The sequence below is a fragment of the Onychostruthus taczanowskii genome, unplaced genomic scaffold (genome assembly GCF_017590055.1).
Source record: "Onychostruthus taczanowskii isolate IOZ18803 unplaced genomic scaffold, ASM1759005v1 scaffold13, whole genome shotgun sequence".
Classification (NCBI taxonomy): domain Eukaryota; kingdom Metazoa; phylum Chordata; class Aves; order Passeriformes; family Passeridae; genus Onychostruthus; species Onychostruthus taczanowskii.
In genome coordinates, this window is record NW_024498462.1 from 773,921 (window position 1) to 789,351 (window position 15,431).

The following is a 15,431-nucleotide window of genomic DNA, read 5'->3' on the forward strand; positions in this document are numbered from 1 at the left end:
GCACCGCCTCCGGGAGCGCCCCGCCACCGCCGCTCGGAGCCCGCCGGGCTGCGGCCAGGCTCGGCCTGCGCCCCGGGAGCCGCGCCCGGCTCGGCGTCCCCTCGCTGCCGGCTGCAGCGGGCCCGGCCGCTTCCCCGCGCCGGCAGTAGGTGGCACGGAGGCGCCGCGCAGCGAGCCCGCCCCGGGCCGGTACCGTCCGGGCTGCGCCGGCTCCTTCTCCGGGCCGGCAGCGCCGCCGGCAGGGAAAGGTGCGGAAGGGAGGACGCAGGCGTGCCCGCCGCACCCCTTCGGGCTCTGTCTGCCGCTCCTCTGCTTTATTGACATAAATAGACAGCAACAAGTCAAACTGACACGGTACCCCTCTCCCTGTTCAAGGCCCCGCTGCAACGTGACCGATGCCGAGTCCCACCGCTCCCTCTGCTGCCCTGGAGCAGCAGCAGGAGCGTGAGCGCGGTCCTGCCAGCCCCGGACACCCACCACCCCCAGCCCTGCTCCTTCTCCTCCCCGAGCAACAGGCATTAACTGCTGCATGGAGTGCCAGGAGCCTGTCCCGTGAAGATGAAGCCAGCAGCAGCAGTGACAGGATTTGTGTCCAGGATGGGAGGGTGAAGAGCTCAGCTTTCCCTTTGCCTTTTGAAAAGCCACTCCACATCCCCCTTCCTATTCCTCAAGCCATGGGACAGGGCAGCCCCCAGGGGAACAGCCCTTAAACCAGGTGTCCCATCCCTGGCTGCAGAGCTGCTGACAACAGGCAGAGACAGCCCTTCCCCTGCACCAAACAGCGACCCAAATCCCCGCTCCTGTCCAAACCCCAAGGGAGAGGTCTCAGCTCCAGCACTGCTGGATAAATATTCTGCCCCTAGGCCACCACTGCAAAGCTTTAGTTCCTCGCTGCCAGTGGGCAATGAGAACTCAGTTCCAAGTCTTTTCAGCTGAGGGCAGCTGTGCACCATAAAAGGAGCCAGGAAGGCCACGGCAGAAGGGAGGCTCGAAGGAAAGGAGCCCTGAAGCTGGCCTGAGGAGTGCTTGAGCTGTGCAGGGCTCTGGCTGCCCTTCCCTACAGCTGACACAGGCGTCACTCTTGCATCAAGCTGTTGATCTTTGTGAGCAGCACATCCGTCTCAGACTCTGAGAAGACAGAGAAAAAGCAGTCATTGTGGGCAGCCACCATCCCGCAGAGACAGGCGGAGCAGCCTGAAAAGCAGGTTTGAGGATATTCGGGAAATGTGGGATTCCCCTGTGCTGTCCCACAGGGCTGCTTGTTAAGGGCAGGACAGGAGGAACTCCCTGGGCTGGGATTCCCTTCCCTCCCCCAGCCATCCCAAACCACCCTGTCACGTTTGGCTGGAGAAAGCTGCCTGCCTGTCAGGGAGAGTCCCAGAGGCAGAGCCTGGCTCCAAGGGAGGGAAGCTCCCGTTCCGTGGGCACTCACCCGCTGGCCGTCTCCTGTGGGAACATCTCCTAGGAGATGGAATAGGATCAATGTTAGCATGCAAGTCTAGTCTCACCGTTCCCTCCCCTGAGCTGCCAGCTGGAGGCTCTGGGGCCCCACAGTCCCAGAGGGAACTGTTCTCAGAGCCTGCAGCACTGGGAAAAAGCAGCAGGACCAGGATTCCCCAGCCTCAGCCCACCAAGCCCGGGGTGCAGAGTGGGTTAACAAGTGTGAACTAAGGCATCCAGCAGCCTGAGGCAAGGTCAGGGCAGACTTTTAGCTGCAGCTTGGAGATAAAAGTTGCTCCCACACACTTCTGTCTTATTTAGCCAGACAGGAGAGCACGCCCCCAGGATCTGAGTCCAGAGAGGGCTGGCAGCAGGTTTGGGTCTGCATCAACCACCCAGGGCACACTATAACCTCCCCCAACAGAGCTGCCTTGGGGAAAGGGATCAAACCTACTTCATCAAGACGAAGGCCCAGATGATGATAAGGAAGGAAACGCAATCTACAACGATCCAGATCATGAAGTATGTGCTGCTGGGCTGCAAGGCAAGGAGACAAGCCATTGAACACCAGCTAGGGGTGGTGTGCCATGGCACAGCCCTGCCTCCTGTGCCACCAGTCCCTTCTACAGGGTCGCATGCTCCCATGCCAGTACAGCAGTAAGCAAGAAGTCACCCTCCAAGCAGCTGCACAGGACCCACAAGTGTCTGGGACACAGGGCTGTGGGGCAGGGTGAAGGATGGAGGAGTCACTTACCAGCAGCCAGATGGGGTGTTTCATCTCCTTTAGCACCTGGCAGGCGTTGGTGGTGACAGAGCTCACCCCTGAACACCACAGCACGGAGAAGAGCCAGGGCTGGTTCACCACGTACAAGTTGACAGAGATGTTGTCCTGGCGGTATTGCCTGTGTGGGGACAGCCATGGTCAGAGTAGCAGACAGCAGGGTGCCACCACACTCTGCACAGCCAGAGGGGGCTGTACATTTGGGATATGATCCAGCATTTGCAGTCACGTGGAGCAACGGTCTGGAGGTCCAGACCGAGGACAGATTTGCTGGCAAGGCAGAGGACTGCAGCCAGCTCCATCCTCTGCACCAGCCCTGCCTGACAGGGACACTTGTTCATAAGGCACACTCCCAGCTCTTCCCAGAAGCACCCCTGTACTCAGCACTCTCACCTCTGCTGGCCCCTGGGACAGTCCTGAGACCCACACAGCTCCCAGGTACTTGGACAAAGCGTTCTCACCTGATCTCCTCAGAGCTCATGTCCTGGTAGGGCAGATTGACGTGCAGTACTGGCTCCTTCTCATTCTCGACTCTCTTCCGGCCGTAGACATGCTGGACACCTGGGGCCTGCTGTTTGACATCTTCCCTGAACCCATCTGGAAGCCAAAGGACCTAGGCAAGAGCCAGAGAGCACGTGCAGAGGAGAGGTGCTCCAGAGAATTTGCTCTCTTTCAATATTCCCTCACAGGTCCAGGCCCACATGGCCTGCTTAGACAGCTGCTTCCTGTCCCCTGGCTTCACACTCACCTCTTCCATGAGGATCTCAGCCAGGACAGTCTCCTAAGAGCTTGCCCCAGCCAAGAAATAAGCACAGGTCCCACTGAAGGGAGAAAGCAGTTCCAGCCTAGGAAAATCTGCAACAGTTAAGTCCTTTCTGGGTCTTTGAATGGCTCAAGAAGTGAATCCATTTATCCCCAGCTCTGCAGCAAGAATGCACCTTGGATCACCACTATAGTAGCAGTCTTTTCTATGTCCCCTCCTGCTTTGCATTCCCAAAAGGCCAAGCAACGTGATTTGAGTGCTGATTTGTCCCCTGAGGGCAGCACATATCCTGTGCTGCAGGGGTTGGATGAAGCATAAAAGGAGCACAGGAGGGTGCAGCAGGAGTCCAAGAGCTGCAGGGAGAGGTGTGGTGGAGTGTGGGGAGGTGAAAGCCTCAGCATTGTACTCCTGCTCATGCTGGCAGGGCTGCTCTCCTCCCTAGCCTGAGTCATTGTTTACACACCAGGGTGGCCAGTGCTGGGAAACCAAAGTATTTGGAGGGGTCTGAAGTATTTGGAGGGGTCTGAAGTATTTGGAGGGGTCTGAAGCTGTAGGCATTAAGCTCTAATTTTTGTAACTTTTCCCAGATAGAGAACCCCACAGGTGGGCAGGGCTGCCCAGCAGGGATCACACATAGGGACGGGGTGTATGGGGTGTCAGGGATGGTCAGTGTGGCTGACAGGGCACCTCCCACCACGGCAGGGGTGTGAGAGCAGGGCCTGGCAGGGGTGGGGTGGTGACCAGCTCACCTGCTGCAGTGGGATGCCTGACTCTAAAATCACTCCCAGGGTGACATTGACAAAGTTCTGGTAGTCACTGTGGTTCTCAGGCCGAAGGTCAAACATGATGGAGATGTTGCTGTGCTTGGCTGCCTCTAGAGCCTGTTCCAGGGACGGGATCCTCTGTTCAGCTGCCTCCTGGCGATCACCAGGAGAAAGACCCTGCACAGTGGGAAATGGCCTCCGCTGCAAGGGTGAGAGGGGGGCAGTCACCACAGGCAGACCACCTGTCAGCTTCCACATCCCAAACTGGTTCCTGTCTCTCTCAGTTTCCTACCCTGGCCTCTCCATGTGCTCTCCAGTGCAGACAGGCACAGGGAACCTCCCTAAGCACATCCATGGGCACCTGTACCCTTCTCCCCACTAACAACAGAGTTCAAGCAGCCCCAACGCCTGTGGGCATTCAAAGCTGCTCAGCAATAGTTAGTCACCTTTTGGGAAGAGCCTGGCCACAGCTGCCTTCAAGCCCAGGCAGGCTGTGCAGCTCAGAGCAAATATGAGACACCACTTCTCAAAGCAGCCTCCTCATGACTCAGCTGAGGAGTCAGAACAAACCCCAGCTTGGGGCATAACTGCACCCAAGGGATTTGTGCAGGCTTCTGCACCCTGTCCAGGTGTCTGCTAGGACCAGGAAAGGTTCTGGAGCCCCAGGGCAGGGCTAATGCTTCACCCAAAAATGCACCCATTCCTCACCAGCCACCCTAAGGACATTCCTGACCTCCAGAAACCAGCTGCCAGCATCCAGCTGCTGGAGGTCCGTCCAGTTGAAGGCAGTGCTGTTCAGGGCAGCCCTCTCAGGGAACACAGCCTGCACGTTGGTGGTCCTGGTGAGTTCCTCGTCATGCATGAGGAATGGGACCCCGTCAGCACTGGCAAAGGAGCACAGAGGAAAGCCATGTGTTGTAAGTTGTTTGTCTCCTATCCCTGCCCTGGCATTTCTACCCCCTCCCAGACACCTGCCCAGAGTAACCCTCATCCTTATTCTGCTCATGGCCCTTTACACAAAAATGTGCACCTAGAGAACAAGCCACCAACCAAGTATTTCCTTGCTCTCTGAAACAGCTGTCCCAATAACAGGATTGCATGAGATGAACTGGAGCCAGGGTCTGTTCTCCAAGCAGTACCCCTCCCCTGATGGAGCCTCCCTCCCCAGAAGGCAATCTGCATGGCGAGGACAGAAACCCAGTACCTCTCCCAGATCATTGGCACACCAAGCTGGAGCCTGTCCCATACTGGGAGGAGTGGCAGAGCCCTTTGAACAGGGCTGCCTCTAAACGCAGGCTCTATCAGTCCTCCAGGTGTCTTCCATAATGCCCCCTGTGGGAGGTGACATCCCAGAATACACAGCCCCCTCCTCCCTCTGAACCCCTTTACCTCACCATGACGTCTGTCTCAAAGACTTGCACATCACAGTCCACTGCCTTGTGCAGTGACATGAGGGTGTTCTCGGGGGCCAGCTGGAAAAAGGGATGGTGTTAGTGCATGGGGCAGGCACTCATTCTGCCTGGATGCACCCAGCAGCTTGGCTGAGCTCTAGGGTAACCACAATGAGCCTGGGATGACCTGGGCCTGGTGGGGGGTGGAAAAGGACTGGGGGTAGACAGCCAAAGCCTGCCTTGTCCCTGTTCCCCAGCCCACACAAAACAGCCAGGCTTTCTGCTGGGAGTTGCACGCTCCTGGTCCAGCAGTGCTCAGGAAGCAGCTCTGTCCTGCAGCTGCTGCATCCCCTCCTCATCCTGCGCTCACCCAACCTCCAGGCCTGAGCTGCCCTGGCTGCTGTGGGGATGCCACTGTTCTGGCCAGAGTTTGTCCAGGCCTGTGGCCACAAGGATCTGTGCCCCACAGCCAGGCACAGCCTGGCTTTTCCTAGTGGAGCAGCCTGCCCCATCCACCCTGACCACTGCCAGGGTGCTGGTTACTCACCATGGGTGCTCCTCGATGGCCAACTAGGGCTGGCTTGGGGGGCAGCTGGTTCTCCTCCATGATGCAAGGGGAGGTGATTCCCAAGGGAGCCAGGTATAGTGCAATCATTGCTGCACAGTACACAAGCAGCACAAACACCCTGAGACCTGCAGGCACAGACAGAAGTTAGAGGGGATGAGGTACAAAGGTATTTTGCAGGTCACTAGGAATACACCAAGGCTACTTCACTTGGCATTAACCTGTGTTGCCCTAGGTCAAACATTGCACCCTCAGCCTCAGGAACATTGTGGATATATTCTTGGCCTTTGCCAACTCAGCACTTCTGCAGCACTCTGCCACCTGTAGCCCTCCTTCAGCTGCAAAGCAGGGAGGGCTGAAGCTGCAACAAGGGCTGGTCATGAGAAACCACCAAGAGCAGGCATTACCACCACACTGCAGACCCGTTCCCACTACTGCACTGATGCTCCTCGAGCAGTACTCTGCCACCAGTGCTGCTCAGCTGGGTGGCAGGAGGCAGGGCACCAGCCAAAGTGACAAGTGGAGAGCTCGGAGGGGGATTACCTGTACTGCGGGTGCGGTAGATGAAGCTGGCCAGGGGCCAGGCAAGGAGCGTCATTCCCCCCACAGCTCCAATGTGCAGGAAGGGACCTGTTGCCTGGGGAGGCAAAAACCACAGGGTGTCAGCCAGCACCGGTGCCTGTCCCCAAAATACACAAGCCTCAATGCCAGGGATCTGCCCCGCAGCCAGTGCTGGAAGATCCACAGTGCCGGGACGAGGGACAGCCTCCTAGGGGACAGAACAGACTCCCTGCTCTGGTCCAGCCACATTCATCAGTCTGGTGGCAGTTGCTCCAGACAGGATTGCAGGGGCAGAAGGAGCACCTTGCCTGGCCAGGCAGCAGAAGTCAAGGGCAGGGAATTCACCCCCAGTGCATGCAGCCGTGCTGGGGGCTTCAGGCAGCACCCTTCAGCTCAAGCCCGCAGGTCAGGCTCTGGGTACAGCAGGGGAGTCCCTGATATCGAGGTGACTCACCTGCAGGGAGATATGTGCACTTTTCCACTCCTCCGCCCACTTTATTCCCAGCCCTGTGAAGGCTGCAGCTACCACCAGGGCAGTCAGGATCAGCAGGATCTGTGGGGCATGCACAGGGCAGTTAGGGGAGCACACAGCATCTTGCAGGCCAGGCAGAGTTCTCCTCATCCCTTCCTTATGAATCCCTGCAAGCCCTGATACCCCACTTTCCCCATCTGGGTTTGCAGTTGAGCTCTGTGCTCCATGCTTTGAGCACTGGGAATATTCCCATCCCAGAGACATGTGGCTGAGCAACTGACAGCTGCAGCCCCGGTCAGCAGGGACACACAGTGGGGTCACAGCAGCCATACACAGCTCCAGCAGGCTGGTCCCAGCTTCTGAAGGTGCAAGGGCATGCAGGGCAGGCACCATCTCCCTGCACCTCCAGTCTCTCACCTTGTGCACCCAATGTAGCTTCAAGGGCTGGCCGCAGAGCTGCAAGAACAAAGCAAGGACCTGCAAGGGCAAGGAGCTGTCAGAGCTGGGCTGTGCCCCACACCTCACCCCTCACAGGGCACGGGACTCAGCCACAGAGCTTGGGCTCCCTGGCACAGGCAGGGGCTCTGGCTGTGCTCAGGCTGACCCAGCTCCAGACGCTGCAGGCTCCTCCCAGCCCAGGGCAGCCTGTGCTCAGCACAGCCCCATTCCCCCAGCCCAGCGGAATCAGGAGGGCTCACCAGCAGCACAGACGAGTAGCTGATCAGCACAGCCGTAGCTATGAGCAGGACCAGGGACCAGTCCAGCCACAGCTTCCTCTGCCTGAAGATGAATCTGCCAGCAAAGGGGAAGGTCAGAGGGGCAGGGGTGACGTGGGGAACAAGGCTGGATGTAGATCCTACTCACTCATTGAAGTTGTGGAAATCATTGAGGATGATGATAGCGAAGTAGAGCCACACCAATGTGAAGAGGAAGACGAAGAAGAGGAAAAGGAACCAGCTGCAATCATACTGAAAGCCAGAGAAGAGAGTTATACACATACCCTCAGGGCACTTAGCCCCCAGGCAGGTTGCTGAGACCCCTGGGTATCACCCAGCCAGCACTGGGGAGCACAGGGAGTCACAGCAGGCAATGGCCAGGGGTCCAGGCACTGAGCTGCCCCATGGAGAAGAACCAGAGCCACCCTGGCTGGCTCTTTTGGCTGGACCCATGCTGCAGAAAGATGGATCAGCATGTCCTACAACAAACTAAAATTCTGCCTCTGCCAGGCTGGGGAGGATGGACCCTGTGGCAAGACTGCCTCCTTTGCCATGCAGCACTCCATGGGAACAGACTGGGACTTTGGACATAAGAAAGGGTGAGGAGCCAGGTCCCATTCCCTTCTAGCTGCATGATCCATGGGCTAGTGCAGAGCTTCAGAACTGCCCTTGTAGTGGTGAGTCTGCAGGCTGGGTCCAGCTACATTGTCCACGGCCACTAGTCCCACGTGTGGGGGAGGTGAGGGGTGCCACAGGTGCCAGAGGGACACCCAGCAACCCAGACTTATTTGTACATTCCAGGCAAGACAGGACAAGCCGCAGCAGAGCCACACCCATGGGAGTCAGAGACCTCAGAGAATCCCAGGGCCTCACCACTCCCAGGTTACAAATTGCTGGGGACACCCTCCTGGTGGGGCCACACCCAGCCCAGGAACTGTGTCTCCCACGTGCCTGGCCAGGTGCCCCGGGACCTGCTTGCCAGCTCAGCCCTAGGGCTCTGCTCTGCCCCAGGCACGTGCAAGCCCCACTGCAGATGCACACTAATGCTGCTCTACCCTTCTTGCCACCCAGCAGGAACATAGCTCACCCCCCCACTGCTCCAGGCCAGGGCAGTTCCTGGACAGTGAGGGTGCCAGGTAGTACCCAGCTTTCCTGGGGCTCGGCCGTGGGAAGCAGGAGCAGCAGCAAGAGGTCAGCAGCTCAGTGTCTGGGCTGAGCATCCCAGCCACAGCCCTTCCCCACCCCAGCCAGCACTCTGAGACTCCCAAAAAGGGGCTGGCAAGCCCCAGCTCAGCATCACTCTGGTATCACCTTGGTGGTTCTCAGGCCCTTCCTCTTCTCCTTCTTGGCAGTGATCCACTGGCAGCTGTAGGGGCAGAGCAGGCAGGTGGCACAGGTAGAGCAGCAACCAGGGGGGTCTGCCATAGCAGCAGACTGTCCCAGAGCCAAGGTCAGGTGTCCTGTGGGGATACACACAGCGTGTTGGCACAGGCCTCCCAACACACTGCCCCCACCCCGTGGGGATGGAGCACTGAAGCATTTTGTGTCCAGGTACCCTGGCAGGTGGCCCAGAGTGCTGGGGCATAGTGGGGCTGCTGGTTGCGTCCCCAGGCAAGGCATGGTGCCAGGGGAAGAAGCAGCACAGGGTGCAGCCCAACCTGTTCAGCAGGCTGTGCTGGGACCCTTCACCCAACAAGCTGGAACAAGCCTGGAGCTGGCAGGGAGCAGGGCCTGCTCCCCAGCCCAGGGTTCAGCACTCTGCCTGGGAGCCAGGACCACTGTGCAGGCTCCAGGGACAAGCAGCCCAGCCCAGCCAGCTTGACAGCACCACTGCACCCAGGCTTCCTCACCTGCAAGGACTGTCCAGGGCCATGCCATGGCCTGGGAAGTCCTGTTCTGATCCCTAAGTCCAGGTCCTTGCTGCTGCAGGACCATCCTGGCAGCTCCTGAGCTCAACCTGCACACCAAGGAATCCCCAGTGTGGCTGGAGGAGCTGCAGCTGAGCAGGCACTGGATGGCTTTGGTCCAAGTGCTTGAGGGGAACCCATTTCTACAGTCACAGAGATCCAGGCTGAGGGCAGGGCCACCACTGAGTTCCCCAAGCTGGCAAGGGGACAGAGGCAGGATGCTTTGCTGTGATCCCCAGATTCCTGGTGCTTGGCTGGAAGAAGCAGGGACCCCAAAACAAGATCTTCCTCAATCCATCTGGAGAAATCCCATCTTTACTATTGCTTGTGCTGTTGTGGAGCTGCTCCTCCTCACCCCAACCTCCCCAACAGGCCAGGCACACCATGCAACACAATCACCGTGCAGATTAAGCCTGGCTCTCATTTCACTGTGACCACTGAGCCAGGCATGGGAGCCAGCTGACCACATCCTCCCAGCCACATCCCCTCCAATGCTGGAGTGCCTCACAGAGCTGTGTCCCATTCCAGTCTGGGCTGTGGAGAGAGGGAGCAAAGCTAGCCCAGCTCCTCCGTGGCTCAGCCAGCCAGACCAGAGCAGCTCTGCCATGCCCTAGATGTGGCCCAGGTCAGTCTGGTCTGCCCCTGGAACAGGGCAGCACTCCAGCCTGTCACCTTGCTCCTAAATACCACCCTGTGGGGGGCTCCAGGGCCGGGGTGCAGAGCCTGCCCCAGCACTCACACAAAGCACAGGGTCATGCACAGGCAGGCAGCACCCTGAGAGCAGGACACCATCCCTGGCCAGGCACCTTTTGCAGGCTGGGGGATGTCTGGGGGCTGCCATCAGCAGGTCCAGCCAGCCAAGGCACAAAGAATGATGAGCAGCAAAACAGAGTCCCACATATGCTGCCCCCTCCACCTTCTAGGCACCAGACCAGCAGCTGTGACCTGCTCAGTGATGGCACTGAGAGAGTCAGCCTTAACACAAGGTCCCCTCCCTGATGCCCAGGGGCTCTGGCTGCAGGCTCATACCCCTGCTGTCACCAGAAGCAGAGTCACCATTTCCACCGGGGACCAGTGGGTTCAGCCAGCCTTCACTTGGAGCCACCCTGTCCCCTGTCACTGCTCACACGGGCAGAGCACTGGTGTCAGCAGCTCCTGGCAGGCTCCCACGCAGGGTACACAGTACAGGAGGAGTGGCTGCGGGCACCAGCTGCAACTCAGCACTCAGCTGCTCCAAGGGACTTGCTGCCAGGACTGGAGCTTGGCAGAGAGTGGCACAGGACTGGTCACAAATCTGCCCCAATGGTGCTGTCTGGAGGGTTTGCAGGAAAAATGCCACCCTGTTCTCCAGCTCAGAGCACGACTGCAGCAGTAGCATCAGTGATTATGGCACAACATCCCTGTGCAGGGCACACATCCCAGACAGAGCAGGGATAGGCACACTCCAGACCCTGCTCAGCTTGTGCTCCAGCTCCAGTGGGAGAGCAGCAGAGTGAGAGCTGGGGCTCCATCATGGCTGGAAGGACCCCACCAAACAATCCCCACTGCACACGCAGCCCTAGTGTGCGAGGCACAGCGAATCTGAAGGGCTGACAAACCCATTGCCACAGCCACTGACACAGCAGCGTGTGCTGGTAGCCTCACAAGGACCTCTGAGCTCGCACAGGACAGCCTGGGGGCCATATGCAGATCGAGATCCCCTTGTCCTGGAGGAGCCGAGCTGGGCCATCCCAGGCTGTGTGCCACCGGACAGGTCCGCAGGAGCTGGTTCCTAACCCCGCTGCTCCCTTTCCCCGTAGGACGGAGGACAGAGCACGGGCTCAGCATGGGGCATAGGGTGACCCCAAAACAGCAAGAGCAGCACAGCCTGGCCCAGATCCCGCACTCTCAGTCTCATGCCCGGGCAGCCAGTCCTGCGCTCCCCGTTCCTGCTCTCCAGAGACTGGGAACAACACGGGCAACCCCCTTCCTCCCCCCCTCAGCTTCCCGCAGAGCCGGGACGATCACCCCCTCCCCGTGCCGCCCTGCCGGGGCAGGACAGCATCCCCAGGGCCGGGGCAGCCGTCCGGGACCCAGTACCTGCTCCCCGCGGCTGTCGGGCTCCCGCAGCTGGGCCAGGTGAGCGCGGGGCTGGGCTCTCCCGGGCCCATGCGTGCCAGCACTCGGCTCCCGCTGCGCTCACACCCTCCTGGGTGTGCCCCGGCCCGGCGGGGCGGCCCGGCAGGTCCGCACAGGCCGGCAGAGGCGGGCACACTGCGAGCCGAGCCGAGCGGAGCGGGGGGCCGGGCCGGGGTCAGGGCGGGCCCCGAGGCAGCGGCGGGGAGAGGGGGAAGGGGCCCCGGGGCCGTCACGCGTCGCAGCGCAAAGGAGTTTGCAGGCAGGCCACGTCCAGGCAGACGGAGACTCCAGGGAGAGCTCCCGGGAGATGGAGGCAGAGCTTCGTGCATCGCCGCGCCTTTGAGAGAGGGGCTGTGGGAGCCTCTCGGACAAAAGGGGACTTTTCTCTTCCCGGCAGAGGAAGCCCGAACAGACAGAGCCCAGGTCACCACGGCTGGCCCGGCAGACACACCGGGGCATGCTTTGAAGGCAGAAACACAGAACTAAAAGTGCTTTTCTTGCCTTGAGCCAAGAGAAATCCTTCCGAACCAGTGCATTTGAACTTTGCTAAAGCAGCTGATGAAAGGAGGCTCCAGACAGGCCTGATGCCACCTGAAGATGGATGGGATGCCTTCTAATTTCCCCCTCCCTCCCTGTGGCACAGCACAGCTATCCTCCTCTGCTCCAGGTCTCTACTCCTAGTGAGCCAGGATGCACGATGGGCACTCAGGCTTTTCTGCGTCACTGAATTTATCTGTCATTGCCTGCGATCTCAGCGGACCCCTCTGATCTTCTGCCACTTACAAAGGACCAGAGAAAGCTGATTTACAGGGAGGTGATGGCATTCTGCAGTGACATAGCAACTGCCAATTTAGGCAGAAGCCTCAGCACTCAGCCCTCGGCTGATCCTGTCCCACACTATGGTTAACAGCTTCTGCACAACTCCTTGGGCAGCTCCATGGAATGTGCTGATTAAGGCCTTATCAGTGGAGGGTCTGGGGCACTGCAGGAGGGTTTGTGCCCGAACACCCACTGCTCTGCACCCAAAGGAGTAAGCTAAAAGCATTGCAAGGGCCAGGAATATCCTTCAGACAAGCCAGCGGCCCTGCACACCCAGATTTTGCCAAATGAGAGCAGTTTGGCAGTGAGGTTCACCTCCCGCATCCGTGTGTTCTGCCGACTCTGACACAGACCAGTCGCGCTGCTACACCAAGAGCAAAGCTGTGTGCACACAGTGAACCTGCACCCCAGGAAAGCCCCTGGGATGCAGAGAGCCCATTTTATGGGGGAAAAGGTTGACTGTCAGGGATTGGGTTGCAGGTTTTGAGGAGATGAATTAGTGAGCACTGAAGTGAGGTGAAGGATCACTCAAGCCGAGAAACACCATAGGCAGGGGAAAACGGAGCATGAATAGAGACTAACGAGATCCTGGAGGAGGGAAGGTTGCAGCAGAGCTCCGGGAGATAAAAAGTTGTGGATTTTAGTGGAGTGAGGCAAAGTTTGTGGAAGGGGCACCCCGAGCAGACAGAGCAGCGGAACCGGCGGCTCCCCGGGGGACTGGCCGGCGTCTGACGGCGCCGGGAGGGAGCGCATTTCCCGGGGGAGCCGAGCTGCTCCAGCTCCCGGAGGAGCCGAGCTGCTCCAGCCCAGCGCTGCGGAGGGAGCCCCGTCCGCAGGGACCGCCGAGCGCGCCTGCAGCGCCGCCGGTGCCCACGCGAGGGCGGCAGCGCGGCCCCTCCCGCCCGGCACAGCGCTGAGGGGACGGGGAGCAACGCTGGGGCCGAGCGGAGCCGTGCCTTGATCCCCCCTAGGCGGCCCTGCTGAGCCCCGTCCGCGGCCTCGGAGCGCTGCCCGTGAGGGCCGGGAGCCGTGCTGGCTACGGCCAGAGCCGCTCGGGCACTGCCGCTGCCTGGCCACCAGACGGCGGCCTCGGCCCGCGCTGCTGCTGCGGGAGTGCCTGAGGTTTTGGGCCTGTCCAAAAGGATATGGCTGAGCCCAGAGGTGTGACACAAAGGACAGGGCCGTGCCCAGAGGTGTGACCCAAAAGACAGGGCTGAGCCGGGTGTGTGACCCAAAGGACAGGCCTGTGACCAGAGGCGTGACACAAAGGACAGGGCTGTGACCCAAAGGACAGGGCCGTGCCCAGAGGTGTGACCCAAAAGACAGGGCTGAGCCCAGGGGTGGGACACAAAGGACAGGGCTGAGCCTGTGGATGTGACCCCAAAGGACAGGGCTGAGCCCCGTTTTGTGATCCTATAGACAGAACTGAGTTTATGGGCGTGACCTGAAGGACAGGACTGAGCCCACGGATGCCACTCAAAGGACAGGGCTGAGCCCACGGATGCCCCCTAAAATGCAGAGCTGAGTTCAGATTGGATACCCAGAGGACAGAGCTCAGCTCAGGGCTGCAACACTGAGCTCAGCAGACTGACATAAACACGGGCATCATCGACATCCGCTTCCCTGCCAGCTAAGACTGATCTCTGGGAGCCAAGTTGCAGATGAGCAGTTAATGCTGCAACCGGCGTGTATAATCAAGGAGGTTTAGCTCCACCTGTCTCACTACAAAGTCAGAGGCATCAGAATTAGTTGGGGAAAAGACAGAAAATGATCTTCCTGTCAACACTGTTGGATGAGCTCAGGTACAACATCAAGTGTTGCATTGACATAAATAGAGTTTGTGTCCTGCCTTGAATTGAGAAGATGCATCTGTGAGTGTTCTTTTAGATTATGGCAAAGTGATAAAAACACTGAGAGGAAAGGTCTAAATAAGCAGAGAAAGTTATGTTGGTGTATTACAGTGCAGATTAAGTTATCTCCCTAGACTCTAAACTTGGTGGGTAGAGCAGGTATTTTCAGCACATTTGAGTGACTTAACAGCTTCCTGTTAGGTTCCTGTTTGTCCACTGAGCTGGAACAACAGAAATGAGGTTTTTTTTTAAGGAAAAAAGGCAAGCCATTATTTCAGTTACTTCTGGTTTTTGCTATACTGCACATAGTCTACAATAAACACTCCTTTTAAAGATGGACTGTTTTCCCTTCATGTAATTTCCTATAGGACCCAGGACCAGGAATAAAAGGAGAAGGCAATACAGGTTTGTGTAACATTATTTCACACTCTTTCAGCTTGTAATAGACAACAAAAACTCAGTTTCACCATTTCTCTGCTTTTAACGCTTAAAAGCCAGTGACACAGACTGTGCTTCCACCTCAGCTAGTAGCAGACCTACATAAACTGATAGACCAAGGCAGTGATCTCTGTCATTAATCTAAAGTCAATCTGCAGTAATATAGATTTTGCTGCATATTGAAGCTGTCCTGCATATGCACATTAAGAAATTAAGTTGTTTGAAAGAACTAAGCAGACAATGAACTGCCTGCTTAAGGGGAGGGTGTATAATCATGGCAGTTGTCCCAATAATTTTTTTCCTAAAGGCCAGAAGCTTATAAAGAATTAAAGTCTGTGGTGAGCAAGCTTTGAATCAGATTTTTTTCCCTCCAGAAGTGGGCTTAGTTAAGGAGATCAGGAATGCAGATTGTGAGAGTATTATTCATCTTGAGGAAAAACCTCTGTGGATGACTGTACTTATTTCAGCTCTTATCACGGAGTTTGTATGATACAAGGCAAAGCACTTGACCCAAACTTTTCACGGGTGGTCCTTAAAGGTTTAATTTCCTGTGTACTTGAAAACAGCATGGAGCAGATTTTCAGGAGTGCTAATCACTAACTGTTGTAATTGAGATGAGTGATAGGAGCCCTGAGGATCAAATGCTAAGGAGTGTTAAGAGTTCAAGCTGCAGAGTCACAGCAGATCTCAGCTTGGGCACTACACCAGTGCAGTGTTCAGCCCCTCTGTTTTGGTAGGAATCCAACACCTCTCAAGGGTTTATGGAGATTAAGGTAGAGAAAACACAAGACCACAGTAGATCATAGAATGGCCTGAGTTGGACATGACCTTAAAGACCATTCAGTT

General features: G+C 57.8%; 1 protein-coding gene across 1 annotated transcript; it reads right to left on the bottom strand.

Annotated features, from left to right (window-relative positions):
• Window positions 1–1,075: 1,075 nt before the first annotated feature.
• On the bottom strand, window positions 1,076–11,693 carry GDPD2 (glycerophosphodiester phosphodiesterase domain containing 2). The gene is made up of 16 exons (XM_041396614.1): window positions 11,440–11,693; window positions 8,765–8,913; window positions 7,602–7,705; window positions 7,436–7,529; window positions 7,155–7,214; window positions 6,720–6,818; window positions 6,248–6,341; window positions 5,687–5,832; window positions 5,138–5,220; window positions 4,482–4,632; window positions 3,734–3,949; window positions 2,683–2,834; window positions 2,195–2,342; window positions 1,895–1,977; window positions 1,433–1,461; window positions 1,076–1,128 (listed from the first exon to the last, which is right to left on the bottom strand). The coding sequence occupies exons 2-16, from the start codon at window positions 8,876–8,878 to the stop codon at window positions 1,076–1,078; spliced, it is 1,626 nt and encodes a 541-aa protein (XP_041252548.1). The 5' UTR covers window positions 8,879–8,913; window positions 11,440–11,693.
• Between the last annotated feature and the right edge of the window lie 3,738 nt (window positions 11,694–15,431).

Excerpts from the sequence above, each read along its gene's own strand:
- GDPD2 (XM_041396614.1), bottom strand. The coding sequence starts at position 8,878 with ATGGCAGACCCCCCTGGTTGCTGCTCTACCTGTGCCACCTGCCTGCTC. Across the intron at positions 5,833-6,247 it reads CTACCGCACCCGCAGTACAG|GTCTCAGGGTGTTTGTGCTG; the intron begins GTAATCCCCCTC and ends CTGTGCCTGCAG. Across the intron at positions 5,221-5,686 it reads GCCATCGAGGAGCACCCATG|CTGGCCCCCGAGAACACCCT; the intron begins GTGAGTAACCAG and ends CCCTTTTTCCAG.